Source organism: Suncus etruscus, chromosome 20, assembly GCF_024139225.1.
Source record: "Suncus etruscus isolate mSunEtr1 chromosome 20, mSunEtr1.pri.cur, whole genome shotgun sequence".
Lineage (NCBI taxonomy): Eukaryota > Metazoa > Chordata > Mammalia > Eulipotyphla > Soricidae > Suncus > Suncus etruscus.
Window position 1 is genome coordinate 9,920,847 of NC_064867.1, and position 20,437 is coordinate 9,941,283.

General features: G+C 40.3%; 1 protein-coding gene across 1 annotated transcript in view; it reads right to left on the bottom strand.

Moving 5' to 3' along the window:
• Positions 1–19,084, bottom strand: part of TGFBR2 (transforming growth factor beta receptor 2) — a 102,882-nt gene extending 83,798 nt beyond the window's left edge. Inside the window, exon 1 of the mRNA XM_049766084.1 lies at positions 18,943–19,084. Coding sequence (XP_049622041.1) covers positions 18,943–19,036 — 94 coding nt within the window. The 5' untranslated portion in view covers positions 19,037–19,084. The remainder of the gene's footprint in view (positions 1–18,942) is intronic.
• Between the last annotated feature and the right edge of the window lie 1,353 nt (positions 19,085–20,437).

The window sequence follows — 20,437 nt, forward strand, 5'->3', positions numbered from 1 at the left end:
CTGGTGCTCCTTCCTGCAGTAAATCTCGATGATGTAAAGTTTATTCAAATGACTTCTCTTCTGTCTTTCTGACACCAGTTCTTGTCTGTTTAAACAAGTTATCCAATGGCTATTTTGATGACTTTTCATACTGCACTTTTAATAGTTAATGGCTATTTTAACCACAAATACATTTTGTATATTACTAAAAGATTTGCACTGAAATGGAGAATATGAGTAAGAATGTTCAGTACAATATGGGCCTTCCTCTGTTGTCCTGGTGCCCACTAATAGACTGTATACAAGTCACAGTGTCTTGAAATGCATGTGAGTCCTTTAATCCAGCATAACCATTAACTTCCTGGTCTTTTACCTTTTCTTATAACTTCAAGTTATTTCACTTAAAAGAGCCAGGACCTCCTTAACCTAAATAATTACTTTGGAAATCAAGGCAAAATGTTTTATAGAAGGCTGGAGCAAACAAGATTGCTCCAAATAATGTAAAACATCCAGTTTCTTAAAGAATCGATCATAGTTCAAATTATCCCCTATAGCAGGGGTCAAGTATTATTTGTATCTCCTTGCCCATAGAGGCATTTAACTTTTAGTCCATTCCTTTTATACAAAATAAGCTAATTTGAGAAGCAGCAAGGCCAATACGCTTGGAGCAGAGGGCAGTTAAAGTTAACTGATCTTTAACATTTAATCAAAATGTTAGAATAAATTATTCATATGGTTAACTGTTAAGAAACTGTATTTTCACTGTGTTTTAAAGACATTAAAGCATGTCTTTAATAAACAGGGCAAGAGTGATGATACAGAGGGTAGGGCATTTCCATACCTGTGACCCAGGTTTCCTCCCAGGACCACTAACAGCGATCCCTAGTTATGCAGGTGTGTAAGCTCTGAGCACAACAGGATGTACCCCCCAAAAAAACTAAACAATAAAATTGGTAACAAGAAACTATTTGAATATGTAAAAATAGTTTGCTAAGGGGAGCCAAAGTGATAGCACAGTGGGTAGGGTGTTTGCCTTGCATGTGGCCCACCCAGGTTCAATCTCCGACATCCTGTGAGTCTGCCAGGAATGATTTTTGAGCACTGAACCAGTAGTAACCTCTGAACATTGCCAGGTGTGGCTCAAAAACCAATATGTATATATAATATATATCATATTCATATACATTAATATATACTATATACAATATAATCATATATATATTCTTTGCCAAGTGCTGATTATAGAATAGCAACAAACATCTTTTTTTTTTTTTTTTTGGTTTTTCGGGCCACACCGTTTGATGCTCAGGGGTTACTCCTGGCTAAGTGCTCAGAAATCGCCCCTGGCTTGGGGGGACCATATAGGACGCCAGGGGATCAAACTGCAGTCCTTCCTTGGCTAGCGTTTGCAAGGCAGACACCTTACCTCTAGTGCCACCTCGCAGGCACTATCAAGCAACAAACATCTTCACAAATACCATCAATCATCAACAAAATCAGCAAATGTTTCCTTTTTGTTGGTGTTGTGGCACACCTGATGATACTCAGGGGCTACTCCTGGCTTTGCACTTAGAGATCAGGGAACCATCTGGGGTGAACCTTGGTTGGCTACATGGAAGGCAAGTGTGCTACTTACTGTCTATTGTTCGAGCCCAAGCCTGGTAGTTTTATGAGTGATCCAATGGCATTTCAAATGAAAAACATTCTATTTCAACCATTCCAAGTAAATGCACAGGATTATCAAGACCTGGTTTTTTTTTCATCTTCATTGCCACCCCAGATAGAGCAGACAAAGATGTTTATAGTTAATGTTTAAGAAACATTATAAAGTTAAAGACAGGGACATCATGGATGTTGCTCTGGCTGAAAGGTGGGAGATATGTCTGAAAGCTGAGCCGGTAGAGGCACCTACTGCATATTTTCACAGCATGTCTTTCACAGTCAGTAGCTGATGAAGACTAAGAGAAAAATTGTTTGATACCTACACTCTTCATTCTTTGAAGAACTATCCTCATTAAGCACCTAGCTATGAAATAGTTTCTTTAGCATGGACGATTTTAGTGGGACTTTCCCAACAATAAAACCAGACATTACCTTTTCACCCTGGGATGTTTACTTGCAAGTTAGTAAAAGGATGTCTTGAATTTCTTATCATTGCAATAAAACCCATTCATTCAACTGAACCTTTGATAATTATCCCCTGATAGGACATAATCTATGATTCATAAAAGTAGAAGGCAAGAGTGACAAAAAGTTTGAGTCAGATGATCTGGTTTCTTTATTTTAACCTCAACAATTCTAACACGTTGAACCCTCTGAAAACTTTCACATATAAGAATATAAATGGATCAAATGGTATCTGTGATGGGTAAAAAACCAACAGCCCTTAACACCCACATATGGTTGCTCCCCCAAATTCACAGAAACTAAAACCTTGAAGACAGAGCAAGACTCTACTATAAAGAGCAAATTAGGTTGTTGGAAATTTCCCCAAGCATATGGTTCTTTCAGAGAAAACTACAGATGACTATAAATAACAAAGCCACTGACATTCACACGTACAGCAAAATGGGAAGAGATGTGCATACAAGCACACACACATACAGAATTATCTAAACTATAAGCAGTTGTATTAGCCTTTAAAAATAGATAATCTCAAGCAACAATATTAATTGGAAATGTGAGCTAAGTGCTAGGAAAAGAATCAAACAAAAGACAGAAGTCTCTCTCTCTCAATAAGATGTTCATTTTTATTTTTCTTTCTTCTTTTTCTTTTTTCTTGGCATGTTTGGTATAGAACCCTGGGCCTCACACAGGCACAGTGATAACCAGCATTGTGCTTCTTGGACCCTCCTTTTTTTGCTAATGATTGATTTGAAATAAATTCACATAGCTGCCAGTGAGATAGTTAAAGTGGGAAAGCACACATTTAACATGTATAAGACCCTTAGTTCAAACCCTAGTACCATCATATGCCCCTTTTTTCCAGCAGTGCTTGTGGTAGATCTAGTGGCGCCAATTATAGTTGGGCCTGAATACCAAACCGTCAGGAGCACAAAATGCCAGGAATGTCCCAGGTCCATTTCCGATGGCATCTTTTGGGATAGATGTCATTCGAAAAGAAAAATCTCATGGAGTCAAGTAGTTCAGCAAGCAAGGGAACCTTCAGTGAGAAGACAAACTCGAAATAAGAACTGAATGAAGCATATCGGTCTCCTGTTTGAAAATCCTTAAAGCAATGATATGTGTCAAAATGCTTTGTAATTAAATGCTTATTAAGTATGTGTGGATTGAGCGATTAAGACAAGCAATAAGATTAAAACTAGAAATAAGGAAGAGGCTTGTATGGAGAGGCCTTATCCATACTTGTGGTCACTCCAAGGGTATGGGGTCTCATCTGTGTGTCCTTCAACCAGGGACACTGAGGCAACCTCTGAACATGAAGTGGAAATGAGGGCCATGGTCTTACTTGGGATCCATTGCAATTTTTCCAGGAAGACCACCTGTGGAACTCAATGGTGGTAATCTACATATCTTGAAGATAGGAGCCTGTGGTATCCACCTGAGCAAAATCCAATTATGATATCCTTAGAGATTATAGAAAATAGGACTCCAGGGACCAGAGAGGTAGCAAGGAAGTAAGGCAATTGCCTTGCATGCATAAGGATGGTAGTTCGAATTCCGGCATCCCATATGGTCCCCTGAGCCTGCCAGGAATGATTTCTGAGCTTAGAGCCAGGAGTAAACCCTGAGCACTGCTGGGTGTGACCCAAAAACCAAAAAAAAAAAAAAAAAAAAAAAAGGACTCTAAGTTTACCTCATGCTACCAGAATCTAAGAGCATAACTGAAACCAGACAAAACTGTAAGGAGAAAAAAATATATACATTTAATGCTACTAGGTTTCTAAGTAAATAAATATCTTATTGTGAAAATCTAGATATTAATATTTAAAAATTCTTTTGGTGATTTAGTGAGCATAGAAAGCAATGTGAAATAAGTTACAATGGTATATTTCCTCCCCATTTTCTGGCTCTGTTTTGGGCCAAGTATAGTTTTAATATGAAAAGAAAAAATAAAAATCCAGAGAGTAATCTGAGGAGTGGTTGCTAAAACTGAGCGAGCCCCTCTGTTCTTAAAGACAAAAGTATTTGAAACACACACACATTTAATTGCCATATGATGAGCAAAATATAGAAGCTAGTCAGTGAAAAAGCCACTATGGGCAGTTTCGTAATAGTTTTTAAAAACATGTTGAGATTCAAGGAAAACTTTGTCAGTCTTTACTAAGCGAGTATCTAATAATTTCAAGACAAAGGAATATTAAAAAATGTTGATGAGTTGAGCCCATTTCCTGAAAATCTAGTCATTAATACATTCACTTGGTACTTTTACTTTTTACAACAGAATTCTTCATAGTTTAAGAAATGCTACAGTAAAATGGCTCCAGACTTAATTAAGGCCTACATTTGTCAAGATGCTTTGTGACAAAATGCATATGGAGTACATTTGGTGAATACTGTGAGCTCAGCAAAAAATCAAATCTTTGGATTTTACTGCTGGTGGTCAAGGGATACTCAGCAGAGGGTGCCATGAAATATGCTTTGAGAAAACAGCTTTGTAAGAACTGACTCATTAATAAACTTGTACATTCTCTCTTCTGCTACACATAGTACATTTATTATCTATTGTTAAAGTGGCCCTTGCAGGGCTAGAGAGATAGATAGTACAGAAGTTAAGCTGTTTGTGTTGCATATGGCTGAATGAGTTCAGTCCATTTTTCAGATGGTTCTCTAAGTACCACCAGGCTTAAACTCTGAGCACTTTTGGGTGTGGCCCAAAACCAGAAAGCAAAAATCAAACAAAATGGGGAATGGGGCTTGTAGCTCGGTAGTCAACAGACCCTCATACGACTAGTAGAAAATTTCCATAAATCCTTCTCTTCCTCAGTAAGATAATCAGAACTAATCGGTTGCACGGAAATCTCTATTTATCAGTGTTCACATACATTATCTAGGAATTTTGTTTTAAGATGTGCATTCCCGGGCCCGGAGAGATAGCACAGCGGCGTTTGCCTTGCAATCAGCCGATCCAGGACCAAAGGTGATTGGTTCGAATCCCGGTGTCCCATATGGTCCCCCGTGCCTGCCAGGAGCTATTTCTGAGCAGACAGCCAGGAGTAACCCCTGAGCACCGCCAGGTGTGGCCCAAAAACAAACAAAAAAAATGTGCATTCCCATGTCCTTAGTCAAAGGAAAGGGCCAATGATCTGCATTTCCAATAAAATCCTCAATGACACTAAAATGGTACAAGTCCCTGACTCATTCTAAGGAAAAACAAGATATTAAAATAGTTTGGGAGGTGATTCTTTGTTCTTATCAGGATATAAAATTGAAGGCTCAATATGTATTATATAGTTCTCAAAAGGTAAATGATTAAAAATTGTTTCTTAAAGGTTGAAAAAGAAGCTGGGCTGCTAGCTAAAGGTGATAGAAAACAAAAGTTGGACAGGCCCATTGATCATTAGGTAATAAGTGAAGTAGTCAAAATTATATGACTACTTATAATGGAATTTGTTTATTTATTTATTTATTTATTTATTTATTTAGGGATTTGAGGGGCATATCTTGCTGTGCTCAGAGCTTACACATCACACTATGCTTAGAGATCACTACAAGTAGTGCATTGGGGACCTATAAACTGCCAAGAATGAAGCCCAGATCAGACGCCTGTAACACAAGCATCCTACTTACAATATAATTGCTCTAACCCTCTATGTAATTAATAAGACTAAAAGAGATATGGAGTGGGTTAAGATTTTTAGAATCTTAGAAAAATAGAAATCTTAGAAAAATAGAAAGCCTGTCTAGTGTACAGGTGGGGGCGGGGTGGGGCGGAGGGATATTTGGGACATCGGTGGTGGGAATGTTGCTCTGGTGATGGGGGTGGTGTCCTCTTATATGACTGAAACCCAACCACAATCATGTTTGTAACCAAGGTGTTTAAATAAAATATTATTTAAAAAATAATTTTTTAGACTCTATTTCATAACTATGTGATCGATATTCTGGAATAGTTCAGGTAAAATACCCTACCCTTTTTCACAAATCCAAAGATAAATTTTGTTGTTATTGTTGTTATTGAGTTGTTTGTTTAGCACCTGACTGTGTGCAGGCCTTACTGCTGGCTCTCTGCCTAGGGATGACTATGGTGTGGATTCAGAAGAACATAAAGTGTCGGATATCAAACCTAAGTTAAGACTCTTAAGTGCACTATCTCTTCAAGGACACATTTTATCATATGGTCTTTTCTCTTCCCAAAATATGCATTATAGAGTCTAAGCATAAAGGTTTATATATCCACAAATGATTCCTTCAGAGTGGTAGCTGGCAGAGGCCTGCCCGTTCTAAACAGTATTTTTAGGCCTAGCATCTACCAGGGGAAGAAAACAATCTAGTACTCAAGGCTGAAGGAAATTCTGCCTGTCGGTAATATTTTAAGAACTATGGTGAGGCTATCTTTGAACAGCAAAGGAAAACTAATTATACTGACACATTTCATTTCTTTTCCCCAAAAAAGACAAAAGCCCTATGGTGTTTCCTTTCCCCAGGCACTGCAAAGTGTTTCAGTGTTTCACCTCAGTTAAGACCTTCACAGACTCTTTTTACTCAGTGGGCGGAAGGGGAGAAAGAAAGCACCATAATTAACCAAAGAGGAATGGTCTGACCACTAAACCCAAGGAAGCCTTTTCTTCAGCAAAGTATGAGTGCCAACAGCAGCAAACTGCCATTTAGCCAGAATCTGTATTCAGGCACCTGCACTGGGATATTTTCAAAATAACTACAGCTTCTCTTTCCTTTTTTAAGTAATAAGCATCTTCAACAAATCCCAAGTCAATGTTGGTGGTGTGTGTCTGTTCTGGCCTGTGATGATATTTTTTGAAGGGTGGGCATCTTCCAAGCAGTGCTCAGAGAGGCCTGGGCCATTCTGAGAAACCTAGAGGCCTAGCAGTGTTTAGAGGTATCCAGGATTATACTTATTGGTTTTCAGGGAACAATATTCTATCACAGCTCTAACTTGGTTTCTTGTGCATATGAGGCTATTGACCCCTGAGCTATCTCTCTGGTTATGTGATATTTTTTGACTTCTCTAATAACAAACTAAAGCTTGTTTTCTGAGAAAACTTATATGAATTTCTCTAAAAATATATAAAATAAAATGCTTACAAAAAATAAATGAAAATGACAACTAGACCAATTCTTTCCTTTTTCTTCATTTTCTTTTTTCTTTCTTTCCTTTCTTTTTCTCTTTTTCTTTCCCTCCCTCACTTCTTATTTCTCTCCTTTTTTCTCTTTGATTTTTATTTCTTCCTCCTTCCTTAATTCCTTCCTTCCTTCCTTCCTTCCTTCCTTCCTTCCTTCCTTCTTTCCTTCCTTCCTTCCTTCCTTCCTTCCTTCCTTCCTTCCTTCCTTCCTTCCTTCCTTCCTTCCTTCCTTCCTTCCTTCCTTCTTTCTTTTTTGTTTCTTCTTTCTTTCTTTTTCTTTCTTTTTTTTTTTTTTTTTGTTTTTTGGGCCACACCCGGCAGTGCTCAGTGGTTACTCTTGGCTGTCTGCTCAGAAATAGCTCCTGGCAGACACGGGGGACCATATGGGACACCGGGATTTGAACCAACCACCTTTGGTCCTGGATCAGCTGCTTGCAAGGCAAACGCTGCTGTGCTATCTCTCTGGGCCCTCTTTATTCTTTCTTTCTTTCTTTCTTCCTTTTTCTTTCTTTATTTCTTTCTTATTCTTTCTTTCTCTATTTCTTCTTTCTTTCTTCCTTTCTTCTTCCTTTCTTCATCCTTCCTCCCTTCCATCCTCCCTTCTTTCCTTCCTTCCTTCCTTCATTCCTTCTTTCTTTCTTTTTTTCTTTCTTTCTTTCTTTCTTTCTTTCTTTCTTTCTTTCTTTCTTTCTTTCTTTCTTTCTTTCGTTCTTCTTTCTTTCTTCTTTCTTTCTTTCTTTCTTTCTTTCTTTCTTTCTTTCTTTCTTTCTTTCTTTCTTTCTTTCTTTCTTTCTTTCTTTCTTTCTTTCTTTCTTTCTTTCTTTCTTTCTTTCTTCTTTCTTCCCTCCCTCCTTCCTTCCTTCTCTCCCTCCTTCCTCCCTCCCTCCCTCCCTCCCTCCCTCCTTCCCTCCCTCCCTCCTTCCCCTCCCTCCCTCCCTCCCCTCCCTCCCTCCCTCCCTCCTTTCTTCCTTCCTTCCTTCCTTCCTTCCTCCTTCCTTCCTTCCTTCCTTCCTTCCTTCCTTCCTTCCTTCCTTCCTTCCTTCCTTCCTTCCTTCCTTCCTTTCTCTGTCTCTCTCTCTCTCCCTCTCTCTCCCTCTCCCTCTCTCTTTCACTTCTGGCAGAGCTCAGAGGTTACTCCAGGCTCTGTGCTCAGGGATCATTACTGGCAGGACTCACCACTATTATAGTTGACTCTGAGACTCAAACCTGGGTCAGCTGCATGCGAGGCAACGACTGTACTATCTCTCCAGTTAATACAGTCCAATAGATGTCACAGTTTAAAAAAGAAAAATGAAACAGTGTAGACAGAGACTTAGTCAAATCACACAGATATCCTGGTTCTGGTTCACACTGCAGACACTGCAGTTTTTACCAGCTGTTTCCTGCGCATCTCAATCTTAAACTAAGTGTCTGACCATGGTTACATTTCTTTCAAGATCATAGTTTTATAAGGCTCACATAATTACATAATTGCATCTTTATTTTTTCTTGGCGTAAGTTTTCTAAATTAGGAAAATGACAAAGGGTTTAGGTGAACTTGCGAAGTAAGTTTGATTTGGTACCATAACAATTTAGTCTTCCATCTGTAATCGATGGAGGTAAGCATTTAAAATTTACTTTTTAAGCTAAGTGCAAGTCATATCATTAGCCATAAAGCTGGATCTTGTAGAAACTAAAGCTTGTAAGTTTTGCAGCACTTTTCAAGAGTGAAAAACACAAAGATTAAAAATAGAAACTTAGCACAGAAGTGAATGTTTAGAATTTAAATGACATCCTACACATTGCATATTTTAAAAGGTATAAATACCAGAAATATAACATTTGAAGAAATAACTTTATCGTTACTAGTTACCTGATAATGAACCTCTGAAATATTTATGCTACATTTTAATTACCTATTCTGTAGTTAACTTTCCAATAATATATTCTCTTTAGACTTAGAGAGAGAAGAAAACTAATTCAGTCTTTCTCTCAGAATTACTTTTATTTAGAATTACTGACTAGAGTTTCGAATGATGGCTTGGAGAACAGATTCATAATTCATTATCAAATAATGTCATAAATTTTTGCACTGTCTTTATGTTGGAAAAATTGTTATCAAGTTTGTCAATACATGCTAAGATTCTAGACTCTAAATCTGCAAGATTTCAAAAATATTGTTTAACTATTCTTTTTGTTTTTTAGGCCACACCCAGTGATGCTTAGGTGTTACTCTTGGCTACGCACTCAGAAATCATTCCTGGCTTGGGGGAACCATTTGGGACATCGGGGGAAAGAACCGAGGTCCATCCTAGGCTAGCGCAGGCAGGGCAGATGCCTTATTTTGTGTGCCACCGCTCCGGCCCAATATTGTGTAACTAACAGCACTATTACTATATTACCACGGTTCCACCCAGAGGCAGCATAGGGACCTAAATCAGGGAGCAGGCTTAAAGTTTAGGGATCATTATTTCATAACAAACCCTCTTTGTCATACTGAAACATTTATGGGGATAAATATATCCCCATACAAATTCTACCAAGTAAAGTTCCTGTTTTACTCATAATAACTAGACTCTGTGTTTAAAGCACAACTATTCCATAAATCAAAAAGAAAGATTCATCTATTATCAAGTGTACATTTCATTAGGTCAACCAGGCAAGAGTGATATCTGATCATTTGATCTATGAACATTTACTTAATTGAAAAAGCTAATAAAATACATAACAAAACAAACTGTATAATATCATTATTATTAATATTATTATCATTGTCCCTTGGAAAAATCGTTGATGTCAATTGATAGTTGTATTCTCTAAAAAAGAATTAGAAACAGATGGTCTTGGTTCCAACTCTAACATCATCATTTGCTAACTGGTGTCTTTATTCATTGTACTAATATAAGCTCCGGGAGAGATAGCACAGCGGCATTTGCCTTGCAAACAGCCGATCCAGGACCAAAGGTGGTTGGTTCGAATCCCGGTGTCCCATATGGTCCCCCGTGCCTGCCAGGAGCTATTTCTGAGCAGACAGCCAGGAGTAACCCCGGAGCACCACCGGATGTGGCCCAAAAACCAAAAAACAAAACAAAAAAAAAACAAAAACAAACAAACAAACAAAAAGAGTTACAATGATCATTATAAAATCTAGCACAAATAATTGTTTTGAAGGGTAAATAATGAAAAAATGAAGGGTAAATAATACATATGAAATGTGCAATCTCATCCAACAGTAGCAAGATCTCAATATGCAGTTGCTAAAATTCACATGAGCAAACATGTATGTTCTAAGATGTGGCTTAAGGAAAGTTTCCTCTCAAAAGCAGAGCAACACCCACAGAAAATCTAAGGAGAGCTCTACTTCCCTAGAAACACCTTGCAGAATTGGAAAGTGAGCAGAAGTCCTTTACAAAACACCAAGTAAGTTTTTTCATATAGTCAATGAAACCTGTGTAAGGATTGACTCCTTAGTAAATGGAAAGAGGTACAGACTGTGGTACAGACTGAAAATATGCTCTTGACTCTTATTATTTTTCAAAAACAATCATGTGAGTTCTGACTAATTTCTTATTCTTTAACATGCAAAGTTTTTACAATCTTTTGTAGCATAAGAAGAGCTTTTAGCCTTTTTTTTGTTGTGTGCTTGTTTTGGAGCTACACCTAGTCATGCTCACTCCTGACCCTGCAATCAGAAATCACTCATGGCAGGACTCAGGGGATCATATGTGGTATCAAAAATTGAATTTAGGCTTGGGTGAATGCAAGGCAAAGACTTTACTGGCTTTACTAGCTCTCTGACTCCTTTTTTTACTTCTTTATATAACTCTGATAGTCTCATTTTCCTTAAGGAGACTTGAGGGGATCAGGGAGTATTCATAATAAGTACGTAGAGTAGTAGAAAAAAAAATCTTTCTCGGGGTATTTATTTTATTGTTCCCCATAGAATAAATACGACTAATATCAGAGAAAAAAATGTATATAAGTGAACAGAGATAGAGTTGAGAAAGACCAAAGAGTGAAGTTAAAGTTACCTTCAGGAAAAACCACCTATGGAAAACTGATTTTTTTTTTCCCACAAAGGAAATCAATAGTACCACAAACAACTTTTAACTGTTTCGTAAGCACGTAATTTCTGGCTCCAGAAAAAAAAAACAAGATTTGATTAACAACACAAATGCTGTACCCAGCACATCTGCCAAGGAATGTGATGATGTAAGACTGAGTCCTAATTCTGAAAGGCCAGGATGGCTGGAGCACTTGGCTAACACAGGTCAAAATATTGAAAGTTATAAAAGAAAATTAAAAAACTGGTCAATAAAATAGCTTTTACTAGGGAAAGGAGACAGGTTAAAGCACTGGATATATGCCTTGAAAGTTGAGGCTCCCCTCCCAAGTTCAATCCCTGGCACCAAGCCTCTTTGTCCCCCAGTACCACTGTGCATCACCCTGGTGTTCCATAAGCACCAATAAAGTGGATTGGTGGTATTCAAGCTTACAGAAGTGGCACCTGGGACTTGGGACTCCAGCACTCTTGGGTTGGCCACTCTTGGGTCCAACATCACATCAAAGGCCCTGGCACTAAGCCACTCCAAAAAAGCTTCTATCCTTCTAGATTTCATAAAATCTTGTAAGATCAAGAACACCTTTATAACTCTTGAATTACTTAAAGCTCATCAACAAAACTAGGAGATACAGAGAAATGGAGCCAAAAACAGGCCAGAAAGTACCCTCTTTCTACTCCTGCTTCACCAACTTAGATTAAGAGGGAGCTTGTGAGATGAATAAGCACATCTGAGGTTAAGTATTCACACCCTCACACTCCCCCTAACCATACACACACACACACACACACACACACACACACACACACACACACACACACACGTGCATTCACTTGAGTGCACCTATTCCTTAGGTCCTCAAGTGCACACAGCAAAACTTTGGAGACCCTCAGGAAGATGGATCTAAGGGTCCACTGAGGATCCAGAAACCAAATCTGAGCATCTAGTCTCCAAATACAGGTGACACAATCGAAAATGGGAAAGAGTTTGAACCTTGGAGGCCAGGACTATCTTCATCCAAGGGATAAAGTCCTAATCATAGAAAAATAAAAGCAGTGTGTTCCATAAGTCTAGGTCTAGGACCAAGGACCCTTTACCCATTTTCACTGAGCCAATATTTTCATTCAGCAGGAAACATTTGAAAATAAATATCAATTATCTCCTATCTTAACAGGACACAGCTTTTCTCAGGCAGAATTTCACTAGCCATAGGCATTTACCCTGAAGCTAAATCCTTCCTAATAATCTGGAGTATCAGGCCTGGACACAGAAGACAAGCAGAGGATCCCTTAAGAGATAAAGCAGTTCCTAAACTGACTTCACACAAACTTCCCTAAATTAATCATCAAGATCTAAAGAGTTGATCATACAAGCCCAAACCAGATGCTACACTGATGTGAGAGGAATTTTGACTATCTACATGTTTTCAAAGTAGTTGAAACTCAAAAGGCAAAGAGTTCCCTCACTTTGGTTATGCTGATAAATTCTCTCTTCTTAACATCAACAGATGTTTTGAAATATATATATATACACACACACACACAGATGCTGGCCAGACATTGAATTGGATGAAGGGTGTATAAACTACCTCTTAGAAAATAATGCATGTCCAAGTGCTATAAATGGTCAAACTCTGGGTTATCTGCAGATTAGGAAATAAAGACTTTCTTTGTGCAAAAAGACTTTGCCCTATCTTAATTTCCAGAAGTAGAAAGACAATGAGGAAGAAGGCAGATTCTATTAGAAAAGCGAGTCATAAAAACCAGGAGAGTTGAACTAAGAACTGATGTTAGGTGGCCCATTTCCTCTTTCATCAATATAATGGATGGCTTTTTACTCAGTCCTTAGCTTAGAACACTCACATTGTTAGTTCTATGCATGCTTACATACACTCACCCATAAAAGTGCAGAAGTGTGCATGTACAAAGAAAAATAAAGCCTATTGAGTGTAAGCATCAAGCTTAGAATGCATGCATACATAAGAGTGGCAAACCTCTAAGAGCCTTTAGCAAATTCTATCTTCTGCATTTACAAAATAAAGATATAAAAAATGATCTTGCAAATTCCTTTTGATGATTAATTTAGATAATCCAACCCAGGCGACTGGCTTCGACCAGATTCTCAAATGTCTCAACTCCCTTTCTCTCCCTGAGATGAGTCATTTTACCTGTTCCATATTCTAGATCATATGAATTCCAGGCAAAAAGAAGTATCCTGCTTCAGGGAAAAGTAACAAGTACCCTTGGGGCCGGAGAAATATGTAAGTCTATCTCAACAGGTAGGTCTTATATTCAGCAAACCTGGGGTTAAATTCCTGACATTTCATATAGTTCCCCAAGCACTGCCTTGAGTAACTCCTGAGTACAAATCCAGGAGTGTAGTGACCCCTGAATATTGCCGGGTATAAACCAAAAACAAACAAAAAAACAGAGTCTTCTGAGTAAAATATTATAATGCAAAAAATCATGGAAGTGGGCCATCTCCTGCTTTTACTATCAATCTCCTAAATCATTTCTGCTGAAGATCAGGAATGAATTTGCAAAATCTCTACAGAAGCTTGTAACAAAGTGACACCATTCTATTTTTCAATATAGAAATTTGTTAAATAATGCCATACTGTAACCGGAGATATCATTTCTCTTTATCCTATTTTAAACTGTCTTGGTGGTTTGCATCAAATCTAAATAATACCCACATTTCTTTCAAGCAGTTAGTGGCTGCTATGGGATCACACTTCCCATAGAGTTAATTGCTTTGTAAAGAAACAAAAATATAGAACCTTGACAGGAAAAAAGGAGAATTTTAAAACAATATTTAGAATTCAGCAATTCACTTTTAGTGAAAATCTCCTTTTTACCAACCTTTGAAAAAAGATAGAAAGTGGTATTTACTGAAAATATCTTGAGTAAAATATTCTAGAAGTTGTGTAAGCTGGGAAGATAGCTCAGACGACTGTAACACATGCATGTTCAGGGTTTACTCCTAGTTCTATGTTCAGGGATCATTCCTGAAATGCTTGGTCAGAGAGAAGGTGAACAGAGGATCAAATACAGTTGAGCAGAATATAGGGCAAGAACCTTACTTCTGGATTATCTCACTAGTCATAAATAATTTGAAATAGTTTTTCCATCATAACTTTTGATGTGGCCCTTCTACCTAGAAAGAAAAAAAAATAAATAGGAAAATAATCCTAGCATTTAGACAAAAGTTGCCATGAACATTGTCCTTAAAGTTTTTCAAACACTACTCCAAACAGTCTGCTTGTAACCCTATCAGGATGAAGTGGAGACTTAGTTCAGAATTTCCTAAGGGCTAAATGATACGCCAGGCAACATGGTAGATCCTGAAGATAAATAAATAAGTAAAACACACTCTGAGCTTTGGAGAAGGTGAATGAATGGTCTAAAGCACAAGGAGGGGGCGGAAAGTTAGTGCAGAGCAGTAAGGAGTCTGTTTTCCCACACTAGCCTAGACTGGACCGAGGTTTGATCCCCCGATGTCCCATATGGTCCCCCAAGCCAGGAGTGATTTCTAAGCGCATAGCCAGGAGTAACCCCTGAGCATCACCGGGTGTGATTGAAAAACCAAAAGGAAAAAAAAAGTTCTAATTTGGGCTTACATTTGCAACCAGTTTTGAAAGAAGCCTGTAGCAGGAGCAGACCCTGGACTCTAGTGGGGGACAATCAAATATGTTTCCTTGAGTCATGTTATAAAAATGAATGCAAATTATCCAGGTAGCAGGAGTCAGAAGAGAACTAGAGTTGAAAAAGTTACAGCTGCCTGGACAGTGTGCAAGGTATATCTGCAGTTTGAGAGCTTATAGAGCAGGAGCGAACTTGCAGGATGGAGGCTACAGAATCAAACCCATTACTAAAGACTCGTAGGAGTGATGGTGATGAAAAACTTATCATAATAAAAGAAACTGATATCTGCTGAGGATGGGTTATGCTGCAACACTGTTAAGGCATGTTGAAGCATAATTTGATGTAATCCTCACCAGAATTCTATAATACCCACTTTTCAGGTGAGTGTGTGGAGGACTAGAGAAGTGGATGTCCCAGCTTTGAAATAAGCAGCTCTGCTTCTGTTGCTTGTACTCTACCAGTCAGTGCATTCATCATGCTGCTTGCAGGATGGAAAATTAAGATGGATGATAAAAGATCTGTCACAAGGCAGATCTAGAGAGATTAGACCCATGGAAAAATAATCTGCTCAGAGGGAAAATGTAGGGACTGAGAAGGAAAACTTTCGATATGCACCTGCTCCTAGTACATTTGCCAACACAGTGAGTTTTTGAAAGTGGGTGGAGCTAGACGATAAGCCATTTTTTCCCTTATACACCATGCATATTACATTCAATGTGGGAAAAAGTCTTATCAGTCTTTTCAGAAGATGTTTCTAGGGCTGTGCATCTTACTGGTAGTTTAAGAAAATCCACAAAATACTACTCACAGTAAGCAATGGCCACTTTTTAAAATGGCACCTGTGAAGGCTTAATCTTTATTGATCAAAACAGGATTAAATTATCATGACTTTTAAAGATGCTGGCAACTAAAATTGGCCAACTGAGCTAGAGTATATGCAGCAGTTGGTGTTGAAGAAATAGCCTAGCTAGCTAGTAAAGCATTAGCCAATCCAGGTTTGTTTCACTCAAGTCATCCCATTTGATATCCAAAGATTTCCAGAAGTGATCCCTGTCCATAGAGCCAGACGTAAGTATTTAGTACTACTGGTACCACTGGGCACCAAAAAAGCCAGAATTGCTGACTTTTGGTGGCCCCAAAACAAAAACAAAAATTTAAGAGTTATCTGACTTACACAGACAATAATGAGGTCTCATCTAACCAGAGTTCTAAAAGAAAGCAGTAAATACATCCAAAAAGTGATGAGTATTATGTATGAAACATAGCCAGTTAAAACTGTGATGTAATTAAAAGAAGTTGCCTAAAGGTGAGAATTTGCTTTTTGGGTAAGAAAATAGATCAAAGATCAAACTCTGGGTCTAGTTGTTTCTCATCACCAACATTGACAAAATAAGCAGATTATTAACATGATCAAGAAAGGAGTTTATCTTTATGGAAACTTAACAGCATGTAGTCTTCAACTGTAATCTCTTGTTATTTGAAAATCAAGTCACATTTTACTTTCAGATTCGAGCGTTTTCCCCAAATATTTACATTTCCTCCACAAAAGTAACTTTTGAGTATGTAGAAAATGTAATCTGTGAAGCCAATTTCTTCAAAGTATTATTGCTTAGTGAAGTTTGTTCATATGCTGATAGCCTTTGCCCACTTTTCAGTCTACTGAACAGAAGATATATATATATTTTTAAAGAAACCTAACAGGATGTTATAAACATGCTCATTTCCCTGTATCTTATTAAAACACCTTGTAAAATGTTTTGACAGTTTACCAATTATGTTAGAAAAACCCTGAAACCATTTACTTGCATAGAAAATTAAAATGCAAATAGATCAGGTTTCCTGTTTTCATAATAGCTGCCTTGCTCTTCAAAAATCTCTTCAAAAATTTGAAGTGAGTACAAACTCAAAAAGATAACTAGTTCAGCCATTTGGAATCTTTAATTTCATAAAGACATGTATTCTGTGCATTTTGTTAAAATGCTTAAAAGCCCAAGTAAAAAGTCACTAGGCTTTTAAGTTAATTGTTTAAAGTGTATATAGATGAAACGAAAATGACTCATGTACTGTTGAGCCTGGAATTTGCAAATCATAAATCTTATTCCTGTAAACAAACCCTAGGAAAATCAGGACCTACTGATTTCCTTTGGTAATGTGATGCAAAGTGTTCCTAAATTTTAACACACATGGAAAACTACAAATTTGTTTCTATTTGTTAGCAAAACGTAATTTCATTCCTAGGAGTGTAGGGTGCAATCAAAGACAGGTGAAACATGCTGGTATTGCCAGGGAAAGTAAACATTCCAGAAAGAACCAGATTTTACTAAACTGTGGAACTCAAAAATGTGTGTTAGGAAGAAAGAAACCCATTAAAGTCGTCCTTCCTCGTTCCACTTAAAGTCTAATATTTCCATAGAAAACATAATTTTAAAATAAAGTTTTCAATCCATTTCCAACAGTACAGGCTCCCAGCCCTAGCAGATGTGGGCTGTCAATTCTTTACATTCCTTTTCAAACCTAGACAATTCCAAGTTACCAAAGAAGCAAGAAGAACAGAGATGTTAAAAGATTCAAGAGGCCTTGGGGCCTGAGCGGTGACACAAGCAATAGGGCCTTTGCCTTGCAGACGCTAACTAGGACAGACTCTGGTTCGACCCCCCACCGTCCTATATGGTCCCCCAAAACAGGAGCGTTTTCTGAGTACATAGCCAGGAGTAACAGCTGAGGGTCACCGGGGGTGGCCCAAAAACAAACAAACAAACAAAAAACCCACAAAAACAAAAGATTCAAGAGGCCAGCGAGACAGACAGTACAGAAGTGATCTTTGCACATAGAGCCAGAAGTAAGCCTGAGCACAGCCAGATGTGACATGATGCAAGCCTCTACTTTGCAAATATCTGATTTTTGCAGATAAAGAAAGGGACACCCCCACAATTGGCCAAAATTCTCAGTTATTCAGACCAGAACTGCAGTTACTGAATGATCATGATCCAAGCAACAAAAATCCTAACTTCTATGGGAACTCTGGGAGAGAAAGAAGGGTGTGTGTGTGTGTGTGTGTGTGTGTGTGTGTGTGTGTGTGTGTGTTTCTGTACTTTGCAAAACCAATCCATATGTGTGTGTGTTTGTACTTTGCAAATGTGTGTGTGTGTGTGTGTGTGTGTGTTTCTATACTTTGCAAAACCAATCCATAAGTCACATCCTGCATTTCCAGCTCCCTCTTCGAAGCCTATGAATTTAGGACACCTCATTGCTGAGTTTCACACCCAGGGACCTTAGCAGAGACTCAAACACCCTTCCAAGCTGGGTGTCCTGGCGCCCAGCACCAAGTGGGCATTCAGTTTCTAAGCCCCCACTTCCAACTGACTATCTCCACTTCTGGCTCAGCTTTGCCCAAAGTCGGCCTTGGCAAAAGGGGGCCCAGGCAACATCTCTTGGCCAATTGCTTCCTTTTTTTAAAAAAGACTCGGATTCGAGGAGCATTCCAGGCCAAGAAGCCAGCCTGGAAGGGAACACATGATGTAGCCCTTCCCCAGCGCTCAGAACCCAGCCTGGGGCGCCAGAAGTGGAGCTGGCTGGGCCGCACCCGGGTCGGACTCGCAGCATCGCTGTGGGCCCGCGGTGGCTCCAGGTGCTCTGGGTGTTCGGGGGGCGGCCTGAGCAGACGCTGCTGCAAAGTCTTGCAAAGCATCGGGCCGATTTCCGATAAGCGAGTCCCCAAACTTCCCTTTCCGGGGGTGGAGGTGCGGCTGCAAGCGGCCAGCACGACGCCTTTTCCTGCCACTCGCAAAGGGCCCAGCCAGTCCCGCTTCCAACTTTTTCCCTTGACCCCTTCTCGCAATCGCGGGGGTCCTTGGTGGGGATGCTGGGAGCATGCTACCCGGGCCAACTTTTGGCCAAAAGTCTTGCTTCCTGAGGTCGCCTGTCAAGCGTGGCGAAGGGGCGGGGAGCCCCGGATCGCCCCCTTTCCAAGCCAACCCCACCACCCCAAAGCCGGGTCCAGACGCACCCAAAACTCACCCGACTTCTGGACGTGCGGCGGCACGGTGCCGGCGAGGCGCATCCACAGGACGAGCGGGAGCGGCCACAGGCCCCGGAGCAGCCCCGAACCCATGGCAGCCCCCGCCGCTCCGCATAGACCGAGCCCCCCAGCCGGAGCCTCCCCCCCAAGCTCGGCTGCGCTTCGCTGGCGCTCGGGACCCCGCGCCAGATGTGTCCAGATGTGTCCAGATGCGGCGGCGCGCGCGCCCAGGGGGCCCTGGAGGCCGGCGAAGGCGCGGGACGGCCGGCTCCCGCCCGGGGCGCGTCTGCTTTTGCGCACGGGGGTGTAGACGATCGGGGCGCGCGAGTGACTCACTCCCTCGCTCCCTCGCTCTCTCTCTCTCTCTCTCTCTCTCTCGACTTCACCCCGGCCTGCGGGGGGAACAGGAAACTCCTCGCCAACAGCTGGGCAGGACCTTAGGGCGGCCGGGGAGCCTGCTCCCCTTCGCCTTAGCTCTCCCTGCCAACTGTCAATCACGTCCCGGAGTCCAGCCCCTCTTGGGGTGCCTGCAAACTTTCCGCTGCCCCTCGCCTTCCTCCAGCTCCGAGTCCTCCCTCGCAGTGGCTCCCTACACGCTTTGCAGAAAAGACCCCCGACCCCTAGCCTACCAGGTGGGCGTGCCACCTCCATCAGTAACTTCAACAGCCCTTTCCCCTTGCACTGCATACCCCCCACCCACCCCAGAAGTCCCCACCTTCTTGATATTCTTCTTAGGGGCTTTGAAGTGTGTGTGTGTGTGTGTGTGTGTGTGTGTGTGTGTGTGTGTGTGTGTGTTTTCCAAGCTACCAGAAGCCATTCATGAGTGAGTTTTGAGCATATGTTTCTCCCACCACCATCACCAGCAGCAGCAACCCCCGAGGAAATATTGAAGCGTTGCTTCATTAAACTTGTGCTTCAGTTATGCGTACATACATGCATGGTTACATGGCGAATGTTTTTCTGACCAGGGGCCTAAGTGTACAAGTCCCCACTCACCCCAAATTCTACTGTGTGTAGGGATTCCCCCCACCCCCAGCAGTCTTGTTTAAATGCAGGTTCTGATTATATCTAGGATCCCTTTCTGGGAATCCCTGGGGGTCTGGAAACGGGGGTCTACCATTTTAAAGGGTCTCTTCCAGAGTGATTTAGTGACTCATTGGAAAACATCAGTCCTTCCCGAACAAGAATAGATAAGACATGTTATCTTCAGAGCAAGCAGAAAAGGCGAAAATACAAGTGGCCGGATAATTAACCCACTACCTGGACTTGCAAGCCAGTACTGCCAGAAGAGAGAAAAGTCTCTTCTCTGCAGAAGAGGGACCTTTGGGCTGAATAAACTTCCACCAGTCCCATCTTGCTTCGGTGAACTGGTTTGCTCCCAAACAAGCCAGATTTATATCTCTCCTGAAGTTTAAGTATTAATAAACACACACACCTGCTATGTCCTGCCTGTTTTCATGGGACCAGGAATTATAAAACAGCCCTATTACTAGT